At 37.3% G+C, this 19,611-nt stretch overlaps 1 protein-coding gene across 2 annotated transcripts in view; it reads right to left on the bottom strand.

Annotated features, from left to right (window-relative positions):
* CCDC91 (coiled-coil domain containing 91) overlaps positions 1 to 19,611 on the bottom strand; it is a 113,243-nt gene that overhangs the window by 8,292 nt on the left and 85,340 nt on the right. For both annotated transcript variants that reach the window (XM_064730407.1, XM_064730398.1), the window contains exon 12: positions 17,457 to 17,570. In XM_064730407.1, the coding sequence (XP_064586477.1) occupies positions 17,457 to 17,570 (114 nt within the window). The remainder of the gene's footprint in view (positions 1 to 17,456; positions 17,571 to 19,611) is intronic.

The raw sequence follows: 19,611 nt of genomic DNA, 5'->3' as shown, positions 1-19,611 counted from the left end.
TCTAGGAAAGAGTGATGTTTAATAAATTATATTGCCATGTGAAAATGTTTGGGTTTTTTCCCCCTTTAAATAAATAATGCTGCACCTTCTAGACCTTAAGGATTTTATGCTTGGAATTTGATCATTAAAATAATACCATATGTTGGACACATCTTTAAAACAGATTTGCCTAGTTTGCTGAAGGTGGTGGGAAAACAGCCTGTCAAACCTCTCAGAAACTCCACTGTCTCCCAGCTGGACCCAGGAATGTAAGAAAATACTAACTTTTCTTCATGTAAATACAAGAAAGAAATTTGCTTTCAATCAAGGAAATTAGATCAAGCGCAAAAAGAACTAAAAACCATTGTAGCATCTGCTCAGACTACTGTAGAAGGTGAAAAAATAGGCATTTTCTAAGCCCACCAAAATAATAATAATAATGAATATTTATGTGCATTAGCACATGAGACATCTCTGCAGTGACCTACCTACTTAACAGGTTACAAACATGGGGTTTGTTCTTTTCTAAAAACTATTTATAGACTATTGCCATACACGAAAAATAGGAGTTACCATAATTGCTACTATAACTGCTGATTGGTCCAGCAATCTGATTGTTGTGGTTTTAAGTCACAGATTCAGGATTATTAAAACAAACATACAGAAACACTTGCAAACAGTGTCTTCAAAACCTATGACTGACAAATAGTTGATATTTGGCCCTGGCAGATGCCTACACAGCTTCTGAAACACAATGGATTACAGTCTCCACAAGGCAGGCACGAGCAGCAGGCTAACCACAATGTGGCCAAATTCATCAGATCACTTCCTCTGATATGAAAAAAGAGAACTAGAGCTTCACAAGAGCACCTAAATAAAGGATTTATAAGTGACTCAGACTGATTTCTATCCAGGCTTGTCAGAGCCTGAATGCTCTGTGAGTGTAGAAGTCCTTAACAGTTTTCTCCTAATCTCCAACTGTTTTAAGTAACCAAATCAGTCTTGGGCACTATCACATCCTGATTTAATACAGCTACAAATGACTTGGCAGAGATTACACAGGGCTTCTGTGGAGCTTCATAAACCCAAATTGCCACCTTTCCAGGAAAATGCCTGAAGACTAGCAGCCTGTGCTTCCTGAAAAGCCCTGAGTGCATGGCTGGGTGATAGATCTGCTATCAAAGATCTGTTTCATTTGTCAGAATGCAAAAATGTTCCAAATTATTCCACACGTAACCACGCTTGGTTTAAAGCAGCAACAATCTTCCTACACATAAAAATTTCTATTGTTATCCAGCCAAATAAAAAAATGTTATCTGATGGGCTCATGTTGAGTCACGCTCACAGAATTGCCTTACAGTACCCAGATGATATCTACAGAACTGGATTAATTAAGACTAACTGAAAAGCAAAAGGCAAACACGGGCATTAATCAGAACAATATTTTTTGTTACTGTGAATATGCATTTTGCATTATCTGTGAGTAAGTATGCAAAATATACATAATCATTGCATCCTTAGTGTTTGCAGTGCATCCAAATTGGAAAAAAAAAATACCCTAATAATGTGTATGACTGTGAAACCACAGTTGTATATAATTGCTACTCCATTGCCATGGGTGCTTTCTAAACATCTCTATCTAATATAATCCTTCATGAACAGAAGGCTCAGCAGGAGCAAAACTTCCTTGCCTCTAAGAAGGGTAACAGGTGGGTGATAACACACACGGCAGAGAATCACTGCTTTAGGCTGGGAGGTGAAAAACCTGTGTTACATGGGAAGCTGAAGCTACAAATAACATAATGAGTCAGGCCGTAATTAATCTACCTAGATATCAAGGAGACTGCAGTTGGATCATGATTATCTGAAGGTTCCTGTGAAATTGTGACACTATCTGCCACAACCTCTAAAGCAAAGTGTCCCCTAATAACACACTGGAGTTTGGTAAATAGCAGCAGAAGCAGAAAAATCTCACCTCTTGGTTTTGCGGATCACTTGATTTAACAGCCAGGTTTCCATTTTAATGAAACTTTAAGATATGACAGGATGAAACAGGACATTCTAGAAGTCATGGGCAAAGGTGATACCACATGAAATACAAGTATCTTTCTAAAATTACCATTGTAAGCTACAGGTGATGGATTCACATGAAGAAATTAAATGAGGAAAAACAACCAGAAGCAAATCTGTGATAAATATAGCATTAAATCTGTGGCAATATACGTGCACTAGGATAAGCACTTATACATTAAGGTTCAGGGAATACAAAATAATGTCATACTATTCAGACAGAAATTTTTGAGCCCGCATTTACTACTGGACTTCTTCAGTATTGAGAAGATTGAACACAATGTTTTTTACTGACAGTAACATTTTACTGGAAAACTCAGTTTGGAGTTTGAAGCCAAGCTACTGCAGCAAAATTCAGGGCAGCTGCTGGCAAAACAGCTCATAAAGCTGCAGCTGCAGCACTGTCATCAAAGGCAAGCCCTCCTTGTTTCAAAACACACTCAGACTGAGTACCCAGGCTCTCAGCACGTCAGCACTTACAACACCACAGGCAGGACATTCTAAAAAGGAGGGAGAAATAACCAGCAGGACACAACAATCTGCAGGTTTTCTGCTCCATGCTGCTCCAAATACTTCCTGCAGCTGACAGCCAGTGCAGACTCCTCGACAGCAGGGATGGAGTGCATTGCCCAAAGCAGTTCCCTTTGGGCACCTGCCTGGCTGTTCTGCTGCTTTTCCAGATGCAAATTCGTGTCAAGGCTCTGCTGAGAAATTATGCCCAGAATATACAATTGCTGTAGGGGAGATGGCCACAGTAAAAGCAACACTCCATTTTCAGAAGGCTTCAAACCCTGTTTTATTATAGCATGCATGCTTTTTATACATTCCTACAAAACTCTTAAGTTTACAGTTTACTTATTGGTCAGGAAAGACAAGCAAAGTGCTTATTGGAATAGACAGTTGCAGGTTTCTCTTATTTATCCTTCTTTCTTTCCTGGTTTCTATGTCAATGACCTTGGTAGAAAATTCTTTCAGGGGTAAACGTGGATCCTCTTATCAAACTTCTTTCTAGCTCACAGAAGTTGCTGTAAAACCTCTTCTACACACAACCACAAACAGAACAGCAGTTTTTAACATCAGCAATAGCATATTTCACATTAGTTAAAAAAAAAAAAAAAAACAAAACAAAACAGAAGAAACTGTTGCTTAGCAGGGTGAGGTGGGGGAAAAGATTAAGGGAGAGAAAAATATACTTGTCCAAATTATATGAGTCAGTAGCCTGCAGCCAAAGCAGAAAAATAACATATATACTTATAACTATAATTCATTGAAGCATCTTGCTGAATTTCTAACACACAGGTAAATATCTGAATGCAAAAAGTAAACAGGAAACCACATCCCTTTGCTTCATCTATCCAATCTTGCTATTGCTGTAGGTAAGAAAATTTATTTCTTTAAAAATTTCTCTAGCTTCATAGACAACTCAATTAAGTCTCAAAGTTTGCTACCACTGGCTTTGCTGCAGGAATCTAATTGCAGGAAATAATTATAGGAAAGATTCATCAAAACACATATGGTAAGGCAACTTGTCCATTTACTTTTTAAAAATCTGAGTTCCATAGAAGGATAAAAACAGCAAAAGACATAACTAGAAAAAAAGAGCAAAGAAGCTGCAAAATCTGGGGTAAAAATACTCGGAATTTTCCTGCGTATGACCAACTACGAAAAGTCTCAAATAATTCCCCAGCTAAAAGAGTAAGCAGATAAAACTACTGAGGTTTAAGTATCTCCCTCCACATAAAAGGACTTGGGTGTAAATGAGAAGCAGCACAAAAACCCCAAACAAAACCTGAACTAGAAATATTCCTCAGCTGTAGGAAAACACAGCTCAAAACAGAATAAACCATCCTTATACACAAAGTTATCTACTCATTTTACTTGTGCAGTGAACAAGAGAAAAAAGTAATCTGCCCTCAAAACTTAACAGCCAAGACAATTTGCCAAACAATGTGAATTTGTGGTGGTTCTGCAAGGACTCTGGGTTTATCCTATCCTGGTACGTGGACAGAGAAATTCCACAGAGCACCTCGTTAAAATGACTGTGATTTCTGGATCTTTGCAACACAAACACAGAGACCACAAAACTGCCCCTGCATGTCATGGAAACAATGGGGAAAAGGGGCTTCTGTCTTCTGTCCCTGTCTCTTGGACAGAATTCCAGTGGGCCTCAATTCCAGTGTAATTAAACTGGTATCACAAAAATCTAGGGATGGAAGAGACAGTGACCCAACTTCTGATCTCTGCACCGGGAACTCATAATAAAATCAATCCGGGTGGAACAATTGCCTCTTCTCTTCTGCAGTGTGACAGCCCTGCAGGTGCATGCCAAAAAGCCTTTGCTGAGCACGGCCATCATTAACTTTCTAAAACTCTTTAGGATCCCCTTGGTGCTAAAAGAATGGTACAGCAGGGACTTGGAAAAAGCCAAGAAGTTGACCTATGACTAAGAAAATAAAACTGCAGATGATATTCTTAGCTTTAATTAATCCAAGTGATCATATTGAAATGATTAAACTTTCCATCTAGTACAAAGCAATGTAAAAAAATTGCACCAACTTAAAGATCAAATTTATAACTGCTGTTATGTTACAAAAATACCTAGTTGTACATTCTCATAAATTCTGAATCAAGAAATGACAGTGCAAAACAAATACGGTTACAAGCATATGGCTGAATTTGAAAGACAAAGACAGCAAATAATTAGGGTTTTATTTTCATAAGGATGACCAAAAAATTCCCAAAGTCCTCCTCCTCCTCCTCAAAACATTCACTTACTCAGTCTAATAGAATATTAAATGTTTAAGCTTCAAAACTCAGCTGACCTTACTTTCTCACTAAAAAGGATGGCAAGATAAGGGTATTCATGTTCATTTGCACACATGGATGCATAGATTTTTCTCGGGTCTGTTGTTCTTGTTCTTTTTTTTTTTTACTTTAAGTTACCTACTCTTGGTTAATCAAAATGTCTCTTGAAAATGCCCCTGGACAAGAGTCACAAGATGCACTAAAAATGGTTAATCCCACACACACCTAATCAAGAACTTTGAATTTTTTTCTCTACTCAATAGCAAAACATACTTTGAGAAAGTCATACAGAACACAAAACAACCGATCTTCAAACAGATGATCTGGTTACAATTCTCACATTTCCAGAAGTACACCATGAAATTCTAACACTGAGGGATGATCAGGATAACACAGCAGAGCCTCACTTGCAGGGGACCAGAGGTGTGTAAGGATGCTTTGCTTCCTCCTGTCACACACAGCCTTCCTGATGGACAACAGAGACTTTTGGGAGCCTCCTCTGCCTTCTTATCAAATATTTGCAGAACAGAGGGACCCTGGGTGTCAGATCTTGCTTTTCTCTGGACCTCAGGTGGAGTCCAATCACCTGATGATGAGAAAACCATTCCACTCTCCACTGGCAGACAGATCTGGGTGATATTAGCACAGTGCACACTGCAAGTCTTTATTCCTGTGAATATTCCACATCCACAGAGCCAGCTGAATAAATATGTGTTTGCAGAGCAAATCCAAAGTTACTCTTACAGCAATTAAGATGATACACACTGGATTAAAAACACAATACATCTCAATCACAAGAGCAGCTTTGAAATACTGGAGTATCCAGTCATCTCCTTGCCGAACATCATAATTCATCCTGTTATTTTTTTCCCTTTTTGGCTTTGATAGCACAATATTTTCTCAGTAATAACACCACTCGATTTCAGTTTCAGCTGGACTCTCGCCTGACTAAAGAGTACAGGCATAATCTCAGCCTTTGTAGATTAATACACTGTGGCACAAAAGGATATATGAAACAGTTTTAACTTAAGAAAAGAATTTCAAACTCTGGCAATTTTACACTGAAGTAATTGCAGAAAACCCTACAACAGGCTATGTATGTAGTTTCAACTAAATCGCTTTCATCAGCATAAATGATCACTCAAAGAGTTTGGAAATTATAATTTTGGTTATTTAACAATTTTCTTTGTATTTCAATGAAACTAAGTGGCATAGAATTGTATTTTTCCCCCTTTCCATTTGTTAAAACCAGAGCACCGTAATTTCCAGGAAAACAAACATTTTCTTGAATGCATTATGTTTTGCTATTGAAAAGTGGCAGAAAAAAGCCAAAATATCCTCTGAAGAAAAATGCCTGATAGGATCAATCAACAGAAGTACTGCATTCCTCCACAGAAGACGACTATAACTTCCTTTTAATATCAATTGATAGAAATACTACATTCCTCCACAGGAGACTATAATTTCCTTTTAATATTTGGAAACAATAATTTCAAAGCTTACAGAGATCTAAAAGTTCAGGAAGAAATGCCAGGCTCACCTCTGTATCCCCTGCAGATACATCACACTGCTCCAGGATCCTTATCCACAGAGGAGAAAAGGAGAGCCAGGTGCACCAAACTCATCTTACACTACAACATCCCATAAATCCCAGGCTTAATCCTTTGGATTTATGCTGCTCTTTGAGCTGGGTAAAGGAGCAGTGTGAAAACGCTCCTAAAACATCAATGTAAATGTTTCTTTAATCCTATTAAAGCCACAAAACAGGCCCAGCTGAAGGAGCAGGAAACTGAGCTGAGGAACTCTCAGTGACCCCATCTCCAGAGGAGTCTCTATTTGCACTGACCTGTTGGTCACAAGTTCAGATGTCCTGACACCAGGTGGATTCAGAACATCACCGTGGGGACCCCTTGGACACACTGGATGGGGGTGAGCTCTGCAGTAACACAAAATTTTGCACTGGTACCTTGCGGTAGCTGAGTTGTTAAAATAGCTGATGCACAAACAGAAGATAAGACTAAATATTTTTGAATTATTGTTGCTTCACACAGAAATTTATGTTTCCCAAACACAACACTGAATTCAGCCCAAAATGATACAGCATTTTAAAGCTTTTCTTTAAAAGTGAGAAGAAGGGGGGAAAGTTGAAAGAAAAACACTCAAGGTGACACCACACTTTAAAAACTGGGAAACTGGTCTGTTAAAATGTGTTGGTGGTAACGTTTAGGGTTTGGACTCCCATTAATGGGGCCCCAGGGAAAATATAAACACTCTTTCTGAAATTAAATCTTGAGTTTGCCCACCGCAGTCTTGTTTTCAGCTTCAGCTGCTGGCACGTCAGCCTGCAATTGAGGCCTTGTATCAAATGCCAAGCCAAACATTCAGCAACAAGAATGGTAATGACACCCTATTTTGTTCTAAGGCACATTAAAATATAGCAAGAATTATAAAAAAAAAAAAGGCAAAAAAATCACTCATTTGAGATTAATAACATAAAAGAAACTGATTTTCGTAACCTCTCTCACTTGCACTTGTCTTCAAATAATAAACCTTCAGAAGAAAGCTGTGCTTGACTCTCGAAATCAAGCACACTTGCAAAACACTAACACATATCAAAGTTCTGATAATAACTGCCTAAGGGCATAAGCTTTACCTACAAGAGTTCAAAACTAAATTCCCTGGTTTTGATGCACGATTTTGCAAGTGACTTAACAGGAATGGATCAATAATTGGAAGTCACTAATTTGTAACATAAATTCCTATAGACAGAGATATGACATGCTAATATAAGAACTCTGTTACTGGAACACCTCCTACCAACATCTCTTTAAGTTATCCCTTGTATTCCCAAATTCTTTTCCTAAACACTGTGTTCAAGGTGAGAGTGTGTTGCTCCAGCTATTAGTTTTTCCCTCTCTCTCTATCTCTCCCAAATCTCCAGCCTTCTGCAATCTCTCCATGTAGATGGATCTAGAGTAAGGGATGCAATGTAAGATACAGGATTGGGATCTCTTTCCTGAGAGGGGAATAGTCAGCCCTGCCTATCCTAATCCCAGGATCTGATGTCTCATGATGCATAGGAACTATCCCCAATGTGGGAAAAATTGCAGTCTGGATCTGCAAGGGATATATGGAGCTTCTAATATAAATACTGCTCTATGACACTCAATCCCTGATGTGAATCTGGGTTGAAAATTGACTCAGAAAGCAGATTGTACCCATGACTCAGACCAGGGATTAACAATAATTTACCTGTCATGGGTAGGGAATTTGAAGAAGCTGCCAATTCACCAAGGAGACAGAGGAGAGGGTGCACCAGGAATTGGTACAGGGACTTGTTCCACCACTAACGCACAATGTTAACTTGAATAATGTAAGATACAACATACTCTAGCCTGCTACCCAATAAATGGAGTGAATGCCAAGCTTTATCTTTAAAATCAGCCCCTCAATGTGAATAACAAAGTGAGACCAAGCAAGTGTCAATTCTTGGTTTAACCAACATCATTGTGTAGAAGCCCTGCACAGTTATTTGCAGACTGAATGGATTTCTTTAACCAGAGGGTGGTGGGACACTGGAGCAGGCTGCCCAGAGAATCTGTGGATGCTCCATGCCTGGAAGTGTTCAAGGCAGGGTTGGATGGTGCCCTGGGTCAGTGAGAGGTGTCCCTGCCCATGGTGGGGGGGCTGGAACCCAACATGACCTTCCAGGTCCCTTCCAAACCAAACCAAACCAAACCAAACCAAACCAAACCAAACCAAACCAAACCATTGTGATTCCATGATTCAGGTCTGAAAGCAGCAGATTTGTGTGTTTGATGTACAATCCCTGGAATAAGGAATTAGAAAGAGGGCAGATCCTTATGATAGTTCTAAGCTAGAGCCAGAAATGGTTGCAGCAGACACATTTAAACCATGCAAGCACATCACTCCTCAGCAGGAATCACATCAGCACTCCTGCTGGAACCATAAAGTCGACCATAAATTTTAAAAAACTGAATATTAGATGTAATAACCTGCAGTAACTGCAATACCAGTCTAGTTACTGAAGTTAATGTAGTACTATATGGGAAGAGCTCTTTTCTGTTCAAGACATTTGTAAGTAATTTAGAGGCCTTCCAAAGCAATAGTTTCACATTCACATGGAGTATTTTTCTGAAAGGCAGGTATAGGGGTTTCTTATTTTATTTCCATTCATCATCATGTCAGTTGTGTAACTATCTACTTTATTAGAAATAAAATAATTGAGCAAATTTACTTAAAAGAAAATAAATACTGGATGTGCAGAGTTGAAAAAAATTAGGCAATTCAGGTAAAGCAAAAGCAGCAATTTCTAATCCAAATGAGATTGGCACCCAAAGAATCTGAGCTCTTGGGTTTAAAGCTACATTAGGATTCACTTTTCAAGAGGAGATTTTGTGGATTTTTGGCAATGCTTATTGCCAGTAGATGCATCACAAAAGGAGTTACCATCATGCATGGAAGCACAGAAAGGAAAGGAAAGGTGCAGTCAACAACAGAAGTGTCAAGGACTTATCTAAATAGAGATATTACCCATACAATGAAAGTCTAGAAAGCATCCAATTCAATAATTTCAAGAAAGACAAAATATAGATAGCCAGTAGTTAAACACTATGTCAATTCTCAGTTGGACAGAAATACAAACAGCTTTTAAAACCACTTTTTAATTTTAAAAATTTGCTTTGATTGCAGTTAGGACAATAAGCATGAAGATTGGTGTGTGGGTAAGACGAAAATGGGTCCGGCCTCCTGACACTTCCTCAGTGGCAGAAACACCAATTACATATAGAGATTTTTCTACAGCAATAAAGTCACCTTTGAAAGTAAGAAATTAAAAAACAATGGCAAGAAAAAACATGTTTTGGTTTTTTTTTTCTGTCTGATAAGAGGGGCCAATAAGCCAAAGTTATTTCCAATCAAACTCATGTTTGAAGGTGTTTTCGGGTAGTATTATTATTTTCAAGTCCCTTTTTACAATCATAACCAGTTTCAGCCACCACACAGACATCTTCATTCTCTTCTACTGACCTTCCTCATTAGTTTGATCTAATTCTTACACTACAAAAAGGGTTATAAATTACAAGGTCCTTACAATGACTATATGACCTATATGACAACTAAAGCATTTATGCCAATATTGTAAAGAACTAAAACCTTATTTCAACTGCAGCATTTGAAATGTAAAGGGAGAACTTTTAGTCAGGTTTGTTTAAGAAAAACTTAAGAAAATTGACGATTTTCTGTGATGGTTCTGATGGATGAATCACAGAGTAACTATGTAGAGGTGCACACATCTTCTCATAAGGTCAGATTTCAGGAGTGAATTACTGGCAATTCCTCAGACAATTTGAAAACCCAAATGAATTTGCAGCAGCCTCTCCTCCACAAGGTGGATAAATCTAATTAAACTTGAGCTTCATGTATTCTTTTTCAGTCTTTAGCTTAAATAACTAAATGTAAGACATTAGTTTTCATCAGAAAATCTTCTCTTAAAATATTAAAGAATGAGGAAATTGCAAAGAAAATACTTCACATTTTAAGGAAAAAAATCTACATAGATAACAGGGGTTATAGCAATTGTAAAACAGATCATCTTCCACAATCTGTATTGGTAAAGGTGCTTTCACAATAGATTTAAATAGGCTTTGCTGCTAAATGACAAAAATCAAACATAAAACTCCAAAGAAGTTCTAAAAGTGCATTCATGATAAGTCAGATCTGTATGAATATATTTAATTATGACACATAGCAGGTGCCACTCGAAAAACCCCTAAAATGGGATTTTGTACCATAACCAACCCCAAAAGTCAGTGTATCAGTTAGAAGCCTACTCAAAAGGTGGAAATAAAGGTTTACTTGTTTCCTTCAGACAAAACAAGCATACAAAATACACTCCATAAACACAGTATGCTATTAGAAATAACCCTGAAAAATAAGGATAACCATGGAGGAAATCAGCAGTTTTAATCTGAATTACTGTCAGATTATGTCAGATATGTCCTGCTGTCTTGGACATAACTTGATCACTATTTTTCTTCCCTTCAAAAGCATTGTGACTACACTGCATCTGTGCACTGAATGAAATGCACAATTCCCCTTTCAAGTGGTAAATACTTGTTGCACTGCAGAATAATCCCACTGAAAGTGGGGAAAGCTATGACTGGCTCTTGCCTGGAATAACCTAACCTTCTATAAAGGTGTTTTATCAGGGTAAAACAGTATTTTCCAAATATTCCAAGTCTTTTTCAGAAAAGAGCAACAAATAACTCTGGTTCTTCTGGTTATGTGGCAAAGAGCCAAGCTGCCTGTCCTGGCACATCCTACACATCCCTGGGATGAGCCTGGAATTCTGTTTTCTAAAAAGCACCTGTATTATTACCAAACTAAAGGGGTAATTCCTCTATACAAAAACAGAAGAGAAACTTGTTGTATTTTTTTTTTTTGCTTTCCTGGGAGACATGGCTTATATCAGCTTGCCAGTGATTCTTAAATATAAATACTGTGGTTGAAATAAGCCCTTATTTTCTGTAGTGTCAGAAAAAATTATCTCTTAAACACATAACCCCCAAAAGTATCTCTTTGGCTATTCTATTCTCAATTCTGCAGTATTTTGGTAAACATTAGTCAGAGAAATGTTTAGCTCTGTTTTCTTCTAAAGGTTATGAGGCACAGCTGCACAAATCATATGGGAGCACACAGTAGTACAGAGAGTTTTGTTACACTGGTGACATCTCTGCTCTCAGAATCCGACCCTTAAATCAGGATGGGAGTGCATTTATGGCAAGTGCCTGACCTTCAGGGAAACGGCGCTGCATTAAAAACAGATCTGTCATTCCAGTGATTACTCAAGCCCCAACACGGAGTTTTTTCCTGACAGGCCAAAATATGTCCTTTAAAGCCAGCAAGAGCTGTGTACAATTAGCAGACAAAAGGTGACTGATTAATGTCCTCAGCTTTGCTGCCAGAAAACAAGCAGCAGATTTTCCTGAGGGGAGATGGATGTCAGTGTAAACAGGAAAAATTAAAATTTGCTTGTTGGGTAGTTATTCACCTCATGAAGTGAATCTTTGTGATTTAGAGAAGTTCTTTAAATAACCTATTCAGCACAAGATTTGTTTGGTAGAAAACTTTTCCTCTTGTAACTTACTCTCTCCTTCGTATACCAACTTCAAAAATTATTTTTATCTCTGTACAGCTAATGGTCACAATAATTAATTAGGCATAATAATCTAGATCACTTTTTTGTCTGCTATAAATAAATAATAAATAAATAAAACATATTGAATTAATATTTTTAAACATTCAATTGAAGTGAATAGGCAGTAAATTACTGAACTGTGACATTTATTAACAACCTGCAACCTACAGCACAGGCAAAATACCTGAATATTGTAACAGAATACTTTTGTAAACCTCTATTCTATAAGACTTCCTAACATTTGTGTGATTTTAGAAATAACAAGGCTTAGTTTTTAACAAAAGGTTTTGTTGAAAGTTTTAACATTTGCAGATTATGTTCAAGAACCCAGAACATTGTCCAATTATGAAAAAATAAGAAGCAGAGCAGAGAATTTCCTCACCTTTCTAACAACAAATAACTGGATACAGATCTCAGTTTGAAGTACAATAATGATCAATCAATTGCCTTGATCATCAGAATTCTTATGAGACACCTGAAAATATAAAGCTCCACCAGAATTCTCTGGGTGACATTCTGGTCTGTATAGATGTCCCTTGACAAACAGAAATGCTTGCTTAAGTCAGTATTACATAGCTTTCAATATTTTAATTCAGGTATTGAAAAAAAAAGTATAAAGTTTGTTTGTGTCTTTTACTTTCTATCTGCAAATTAATTAAAAAAATAATCTCATACAAAATTTAAATATATTTCAGGAATTGTCTTCATAGAACAGCAGGAGTTACAGAAAACTGCACAACATCTTTAGGTTCACAGTATGAATGCAAAGAAAAGGCCAGCACACAGCCCCAAAATAAGATTAAGAAGCAAGGAGATTAATATACTGCAATAGTGATATTACTCTATTCAGATATTGCTTATCTGCTATTTTACTATTTATTTTCAAAGTTCAGAGAGGAAGCATTACTCTCTTAAGTCAGCTGGCTTGGCTTCTCTCAGACCAGCGGATTCTGAAAATTCACCTTGCTACCTTAGAGCAATTCTTGTATTTACTTTCCATCTCCCTGGGCCACCAGGTGCAGGTAGCACCTCCTTCACATCCTGGGCCAGGGAGAGGAGACAAAGTGCAAGCAGAGGATGAGGGAAAAGGTGTGATCTGGATGAGGGAAAAGCTGTGATTCCCCTTTACACAGGGAATTATCACACTTCTCCTTTGCTCACATATCTGGAATGCTTGCAACACACCTCCAAAATTTCAGTCAACCTTGGAACGGAAAACAACAAATGTGAAATTTCCTTGTAGCTCTTACAAATTGCAATTTGGGAAAAAGCTTTGTTTATATCCACTTACTTCCGCATCAGCCAATGAAGCAAACTGTTTTAGTAAATGGGCCAAAGCCCTATGTGAAGTCCATAAAAAGTGCAGCAGGGATAGGCCCAGCCTGTCTTTTTACTCCTGACAGAGCAGCATGTACCCATTAATCAGAATTTAACCAAAAATACTGCAGAAGCAATGCAGTTGTACAGGTCAGGGAAGGGCACTGTTATGCTTCTGTTTTGTAGCTCAGGGATCAGAGTTTGCGAGCTCTAATCCTAAACCAGAATTTACAAGGCATTAGGCTCTACTCCTTGCTCTGATGCCCAGGTAACAAACACAAACATGGATGTACACACCTAAACTTGAGAGCCTATATATGTACAGACATGTACATTTATTCCACCACATCAGCAAGATGTTTGAGCAAAATAAAACTATTAATCCTTTAAAAATTCTAGTGCTTTTTTTATACTGAACGCTTGTGGAGATATTTCCTTATACAAGGTAGTTCAGCTCTGGGGTTTTTTAAAGGATTAATAGTTAACAATTAATGCAAAAAGCTGGCAAACACTTCCTGCACTCACTAAGGCACAGCCTGAGGGGCTGGAATGTGCCAATTAGTGCCAATTGGGGCAATTAATGTGCTGGGGCTCCTCACAGGGCTCGGTGCTTCCAGAGCACTCAGGTGAGCACTCAAGAAACCACAATGCAGAGCCAGAGGTTACAGCATGGTGAACATCAGGCCACAAGAGACAATAGTGATAAGTAGGTCAGTGATTCTTGAGCTTACATCAAAACAGATGGACTTTGGATACTTAAGGACAAGTGCTTCTTTACTCCATTCTAACCAAACTGAAAGATTTTGCTTCCCTCTACATCTGTGTCTCAGACAGAGCTCTATGGCACATGATATGCATTGAATCCAAACCAAAAATAAGATTTATTTTTATGATAGATGTGAAAGCAGTGGCTTTCCACTCAGCTCCACTTCAGTGCTGTCCTGGATTGCCAAGCAAATTGTATTCTATTTGCCATCTGTATGGCAGTTGTCCTCTGTTAATTGGGAAGTTTTCCTTATCTCTTCCACAACCACTCCTCCTCTGGGGAGACCTGCTGATAACAGGCCATTGAATGTCACTGCATGGCTGATAAGAGCTACAGCATCCCATTGGGAGATGCTCCGCCCAGAGGGAGGAGCCAAGCATTCCTACCCAGATATAATCTGGAGATTCTGGAACACTTCAGGAGGACTGCTGCCACAATTCCAATTGGACTGCTACCAACACCTGGACCAACAGGGTGTCAGGTTGTGTTCTGACTCTGTCAGTGTTGTTTTAGTTTACTGCATTGTTTATTTTATCTTTTCATTTTCTCCCCTAATAAAGAACTGTTATTCCTGCTCTCATATTTTTGCCTGAGAGCCCCTTAATTTAAAATTTATAACAATTTGGAGGGAGAGGGTTTCCATTTTCCATTTCAGGGGAGGCTCCTGCCTTCCTTAGCAGACACCTGTCTTTCCAAACCAAGACAAGTGCCTTTTTATCTGTGTGCTACCCTTCACCACTGTCCCCCCACTGTCCACCACACCAGCAATAATTTGAAGCATTGTTTTGCCTTCCTCAAATTTATTGCAGATGAACGCAAAGCAAGACTACACAGTCAAATATACCTTCAGGCAATTAATAAAGATAATTTTCTGGACATAGTGTGGATGGACCTTTGCTGGGGAAAACAATTCTGGCTAATGTACATTTCAATTTGACTCAGACAGATTCTTCAAGGTGTTAAAATGTTGAAAAAAATCTCTACAAGTTTGGTAGCTATGAAAAATGTCTTTGAACAGACAGGACAGCCTGACTCCAGCTCAGTTTTGACACCTGCTTTGGAATGGTGGCAGCTATGAGATAATCATGACATAATAAAGAGTTAAATTCCTGATTGAAATTTCCTTCACATCTTACATATCCCCATTCTTAAGGTGTTAGCTATGGCAACAATAAAAAAAAAAAATCTACTATAAAAATTTTCATTTATTATAGAACAGATGAAATAAAACTAAGACTGCAGTATATAATTAGAACTGCTGCCAACATAGTGCAATATATCTGTAAAAACTTGAGTTCATATGCCATAATTACAATGCACACCACATCTTCCTTTATTGTATGAAAATGCCTGTTTCAATCAAATTTTTTTTTCTTTTTTTTTCTCTCTTTGTTTTAGCTTTAGTGTTCTTTTTTTTGAAGATGGAAAGACATGCCAACAAATTCTCCCCTAGCTTTGGTGACTTTTTTGGCTTCAATACAGAAGAAGTTACATTTATTCTTGCCAGCATTTTAGCATGATGCTATTGTTGCTTTTTGTTAAGCAACTTTCTCCTAATTCAAATAATCCCCTGCTAACCAAGTACAAATACTGCTGTGCCCATGGTTTGAAGGGTTCTACAGATTTTCAAACAGATTTTCAAAACAATCATGACTCAGATGCAAGTTGGTACCTGGGATGCCCTGTCAATCGAAAAACCCCAGAAAACCTCTCCAAATCCCAGACAAGGCATTTTCCCTGAGTTCTTTCCAGGAATTCCTTACATAAGCTGCTGCTTCTTAGCACAGTCCATAAAGTATCTTTATACTCTTACAGGTGTATGAGTTTTGACCATTTCCTCTGCCTCTTATGTAATTCTATAAAAGCTATTATGCTACATGATTTGGAGTTAAACAAGTCTTTTCCTTCAAACCTGAATAGAGGCAGTCTTTATAAATCTTATGCCAGAAAAATCTAATTCTCCTTATGTATGATTTCTTTAAAAAATTAATGGATATGTGTCAACTGATCAAAAAGAGAAAAAGGTTGGCTGAAAAATTTGAATATGCTCTATGAAATGAAAGGAATTTATGCTCTACCAGATAAATCATAGTTTTTGTTTCTTTGAAGGGGATATTTTCATATATATCTGCACTGGAGGCCTTACTGACCCATTCATTTATGACACTTATGATGAGTTATGAAAAGTTATTTTAATAACAGACCTACTTTCACCTTTCCTACAGCTTATCCTTCATAAACAACTGACTTCAGATATGCTCAAACATCCTTATGGATCATGTTTTGCACTGGATTCTGTTTAAATTGTCTTTCCAAATCAAACAAATCCTGCTAAAAGGAAATGTCTCCACACACAGCATAATGGAAGGAACTCACCCAACTGCAATCCTAACTACCAGCAGAGTGAAACTTCTGAAGGTAAATCCTATTTCCCATAGTATTATTTAACCTATAAAAGCAGGGAATATAGAAGCAGAGGCCAAACTCATTATTTCTACTTCCTTCTCAGGACAACATTCCCCATTAGATTCAAGCAGAGTGATTTTGTTTATTGAGAATACTGAAATTTGATCTCAGGCTGCTACTGCCATATGAAAGAGGTTTTTAAAAATTATTTTTTGCTTATGTTTTTATAAAGAGCTTCAAAGGGGAGAAGTGTGTTATTTTTTTCTCCTCCTACTGAAAGCAAATCAAAGTCCCTTGAGCTACATTTTACTGTTTATACACAAGCATTAAACTGCCAGGATATAGCATGAATAGAACATCTGAAAACAACTTTCAGAACATTGCAACATTTCATAACAAGACCAATGCACTGACTATAAATCACACTTAATAGAATACTAGTACATTTTCAGGTTCTCAGATAATATGGGTTGAGAGGAAAAAATTAATGGCCTTTGTGTGCATAAAAAGTGCCCATTAAAATTCATTTGTGCACATAAAATAGCACCTGTTATTTGTACTGAAGTGTTTTCTATGATCTGAGCTCAGATCACAATTTAAATGTGATAGACAGCATTTATGCCCCATCTTTATGTTACTTTACGTAATAAGAAATGCTATAAATTTTAACTGAACCATCAATGTCAGTTTTTCAGATTGTTATGGACTTAAAAGTCTGCAAATATATATGAAGAAAGGTATCATAATAACAAATTGTTTGAAAAAACGAGTGAAAGGTTTGAAGACCCAACTCCTGATTCTGTTTTCCTGTGAATTTTAAGAGAGGTCTGAGGTTTAGCAAATTTTATCAATTTCTCAGTTCATGATGAAACCCCTTATCCACTGGTAACTCACCCTCTTCTGCTCTTTCATGTATTCCATCAGTTCCTCTGTAGTCCTTTTTACTGCTTCTTCAATTGCCTTTTCACTTCGTTTCTGCTCCTCCGTTATTGCTTCCTTGACAAATTCCTTTCCAAAAGAAAAGCATGTAAGTGTATATGAAAAAAAATAAAAGTCCCAAATGTGAAAAAAGGTCATCCCTTTTCCTCCTGCAAAATTTTTATTGCCTCTATGCTCTTTTCTCTGTTACAGTTATCCTAAATGTATGCAGTAGCTTTATAAAAATTGATAAATTCAGTACTAAAGGGTAAAGAAGAGAGAGAAAAAAAAGATAAAAATAACCATTTAAAAGCTATATTAATAGAAATACAAAAACCTCTGAAACACTGACAGTCTTAGGGCATGACCAGCTTTCTGGAACCCTTTCCCAGTGTCTGACCACCCTTTCCTAAAGAAGAGCTTCACAATGTCCAGTCTGAACCTCCCCTGGTGCAGTTTTGAGCCATGGCTACAACACCAAAGCTGGTTTCTAACCTGTGATACAAATTATCAAAGCTTTGTCTAAACTTTGACAAAAACTTGTCAAAATTGTTCATTTGCTTCCAAACTTTGGGAATTGCCAGGGACAATCTCTACACAGCAGTAAAAAGCAGCAAAGGATACCCAACACCCCACCCCCTAAATTAGCATTATCCTATATCAAATGCATTACAGTAGAGAAAGCCAGGACCCACTTCTTAAAACATCCCTGTCACCTGCAGTATTTGGTTAAGGAAACAAATTGCTGGGCTAATGTCACAAAACTGTCCCAAAACTGAAGTCCCAGATTCCCAAAGCCAGTCATGGAATAAACAGTGACATTATTAATCCAAGCGGTCTGTTTCCAAGATTCAGGAGAACAAAATGACAATACTCAGATTCCTATAAATCCTGAAAATGTAACATTTTCAGAAAGCAAGAAAAGTACCCAGTAAAAGTAATCTCATGATCTTAAATGATTTTTCAGGGAGATCAGGAGGTAGATGGAGAGTGCTGCAGAAATCAGGGAGAAATTGGCAATTCCTATGCCTTCGTTCTAGACATTCCAAATTGGAAGAAACAGAAACACTAGTGATGCACCTGAAGAATTAAGCAGGAAGTGGAAAAAACCTCAGTGGTTCAGCCAGGAACACAACATGACTTCTAGTGTATTTATTCACATACATGATTTATGATTTTTTCTTAAATTTTTGAACCAAAACTTTTAGAAAATCAAAGGTAAATATAAATGAAGTCCTTATTACTCTTCACCAGTTAGACATAACACTGCACTACCCACAAATTTGTTTACAGGCTTGCTTGACTGCAGGGCAGTACAGACATTTTATGATACATATTTACAGCTTGGATTTGGGGGAGTGGGGAAGGTTGGCTGGAGGACAGGTGGAGTTCTAAGGTTTTGGAAATACAAGATATTTATGAAGTTGTATAATTCATCTGTGGCATATTTAAGTGGCATTTTACAATAAGCTATTAGTGTACAAAATGAATAACCCACCCAAATTGGATCAAACTAATTTTTTTTTAAAGAAGTCCCTTCAGTGGAAGTTATTCAACTGAAAAAGAAGGCTCTATTTCTTACCTTTAGTTGTTTGCTCTATTTCAGCCAAAATGGAATAGTTTCTGCAAAACTACACTTTTGCTATTTTTATAGCAGAAAAAGTCTAAAATCCCAAATTTAAAATGTGTAACTATGTATTCCCCACTGTTCCAGAATGCAGTACACATGAAAATCGTTGTGAAAAGTGATTATGATTTTTTTTCTATTTTAATTTAGTTTACCAAAGAAAAATCCCAAGAAAAAGGTTTCTTTCACTACAGAACTCTGGCAAGATTAACAGAAAAAGTAGTAGAAAATTACATATTACAGAAATATGCTGTTCTTATAATTATATTCTCATGCCAGTTTAATTTGTCAAAAGGTCCCAAAATACTGTCTTGTGTTAGAATGGAGAAAAATCCCATAACCTACCCCATTAAACTCTTCAAAGCAAATTACAGAACTGATAAAGTGCTATATCTTAATATTCTATATCTAGAAAATTTTACACCCATAAAATACTTACAATCCCATATACTTACATCCCAATACTTACAAACCCATACAATACTTACAACTGATGTTAAGTGT

This window comes from Zonotrichia leucophrys, chromosome 1A, assembly GCF_028769735.1.
Source record: "Zonotrichia leucophrys gambelii isolate GWCS_2022_RI chromosome 1A, RI_Zleu_2.0, whole genome shotgun sequence".
NCBI lineage: Eukaryota > Metazoa > Chordata > Aves > Passeriformes > Passerellidae > Zonotrichia > Zonotrichia leucophrys.
The sequence above is the reverse complement of the archived record's forward strand: the minus strand, read 5'-3'. Positions and strand labels throughout refer to the sequence as shown.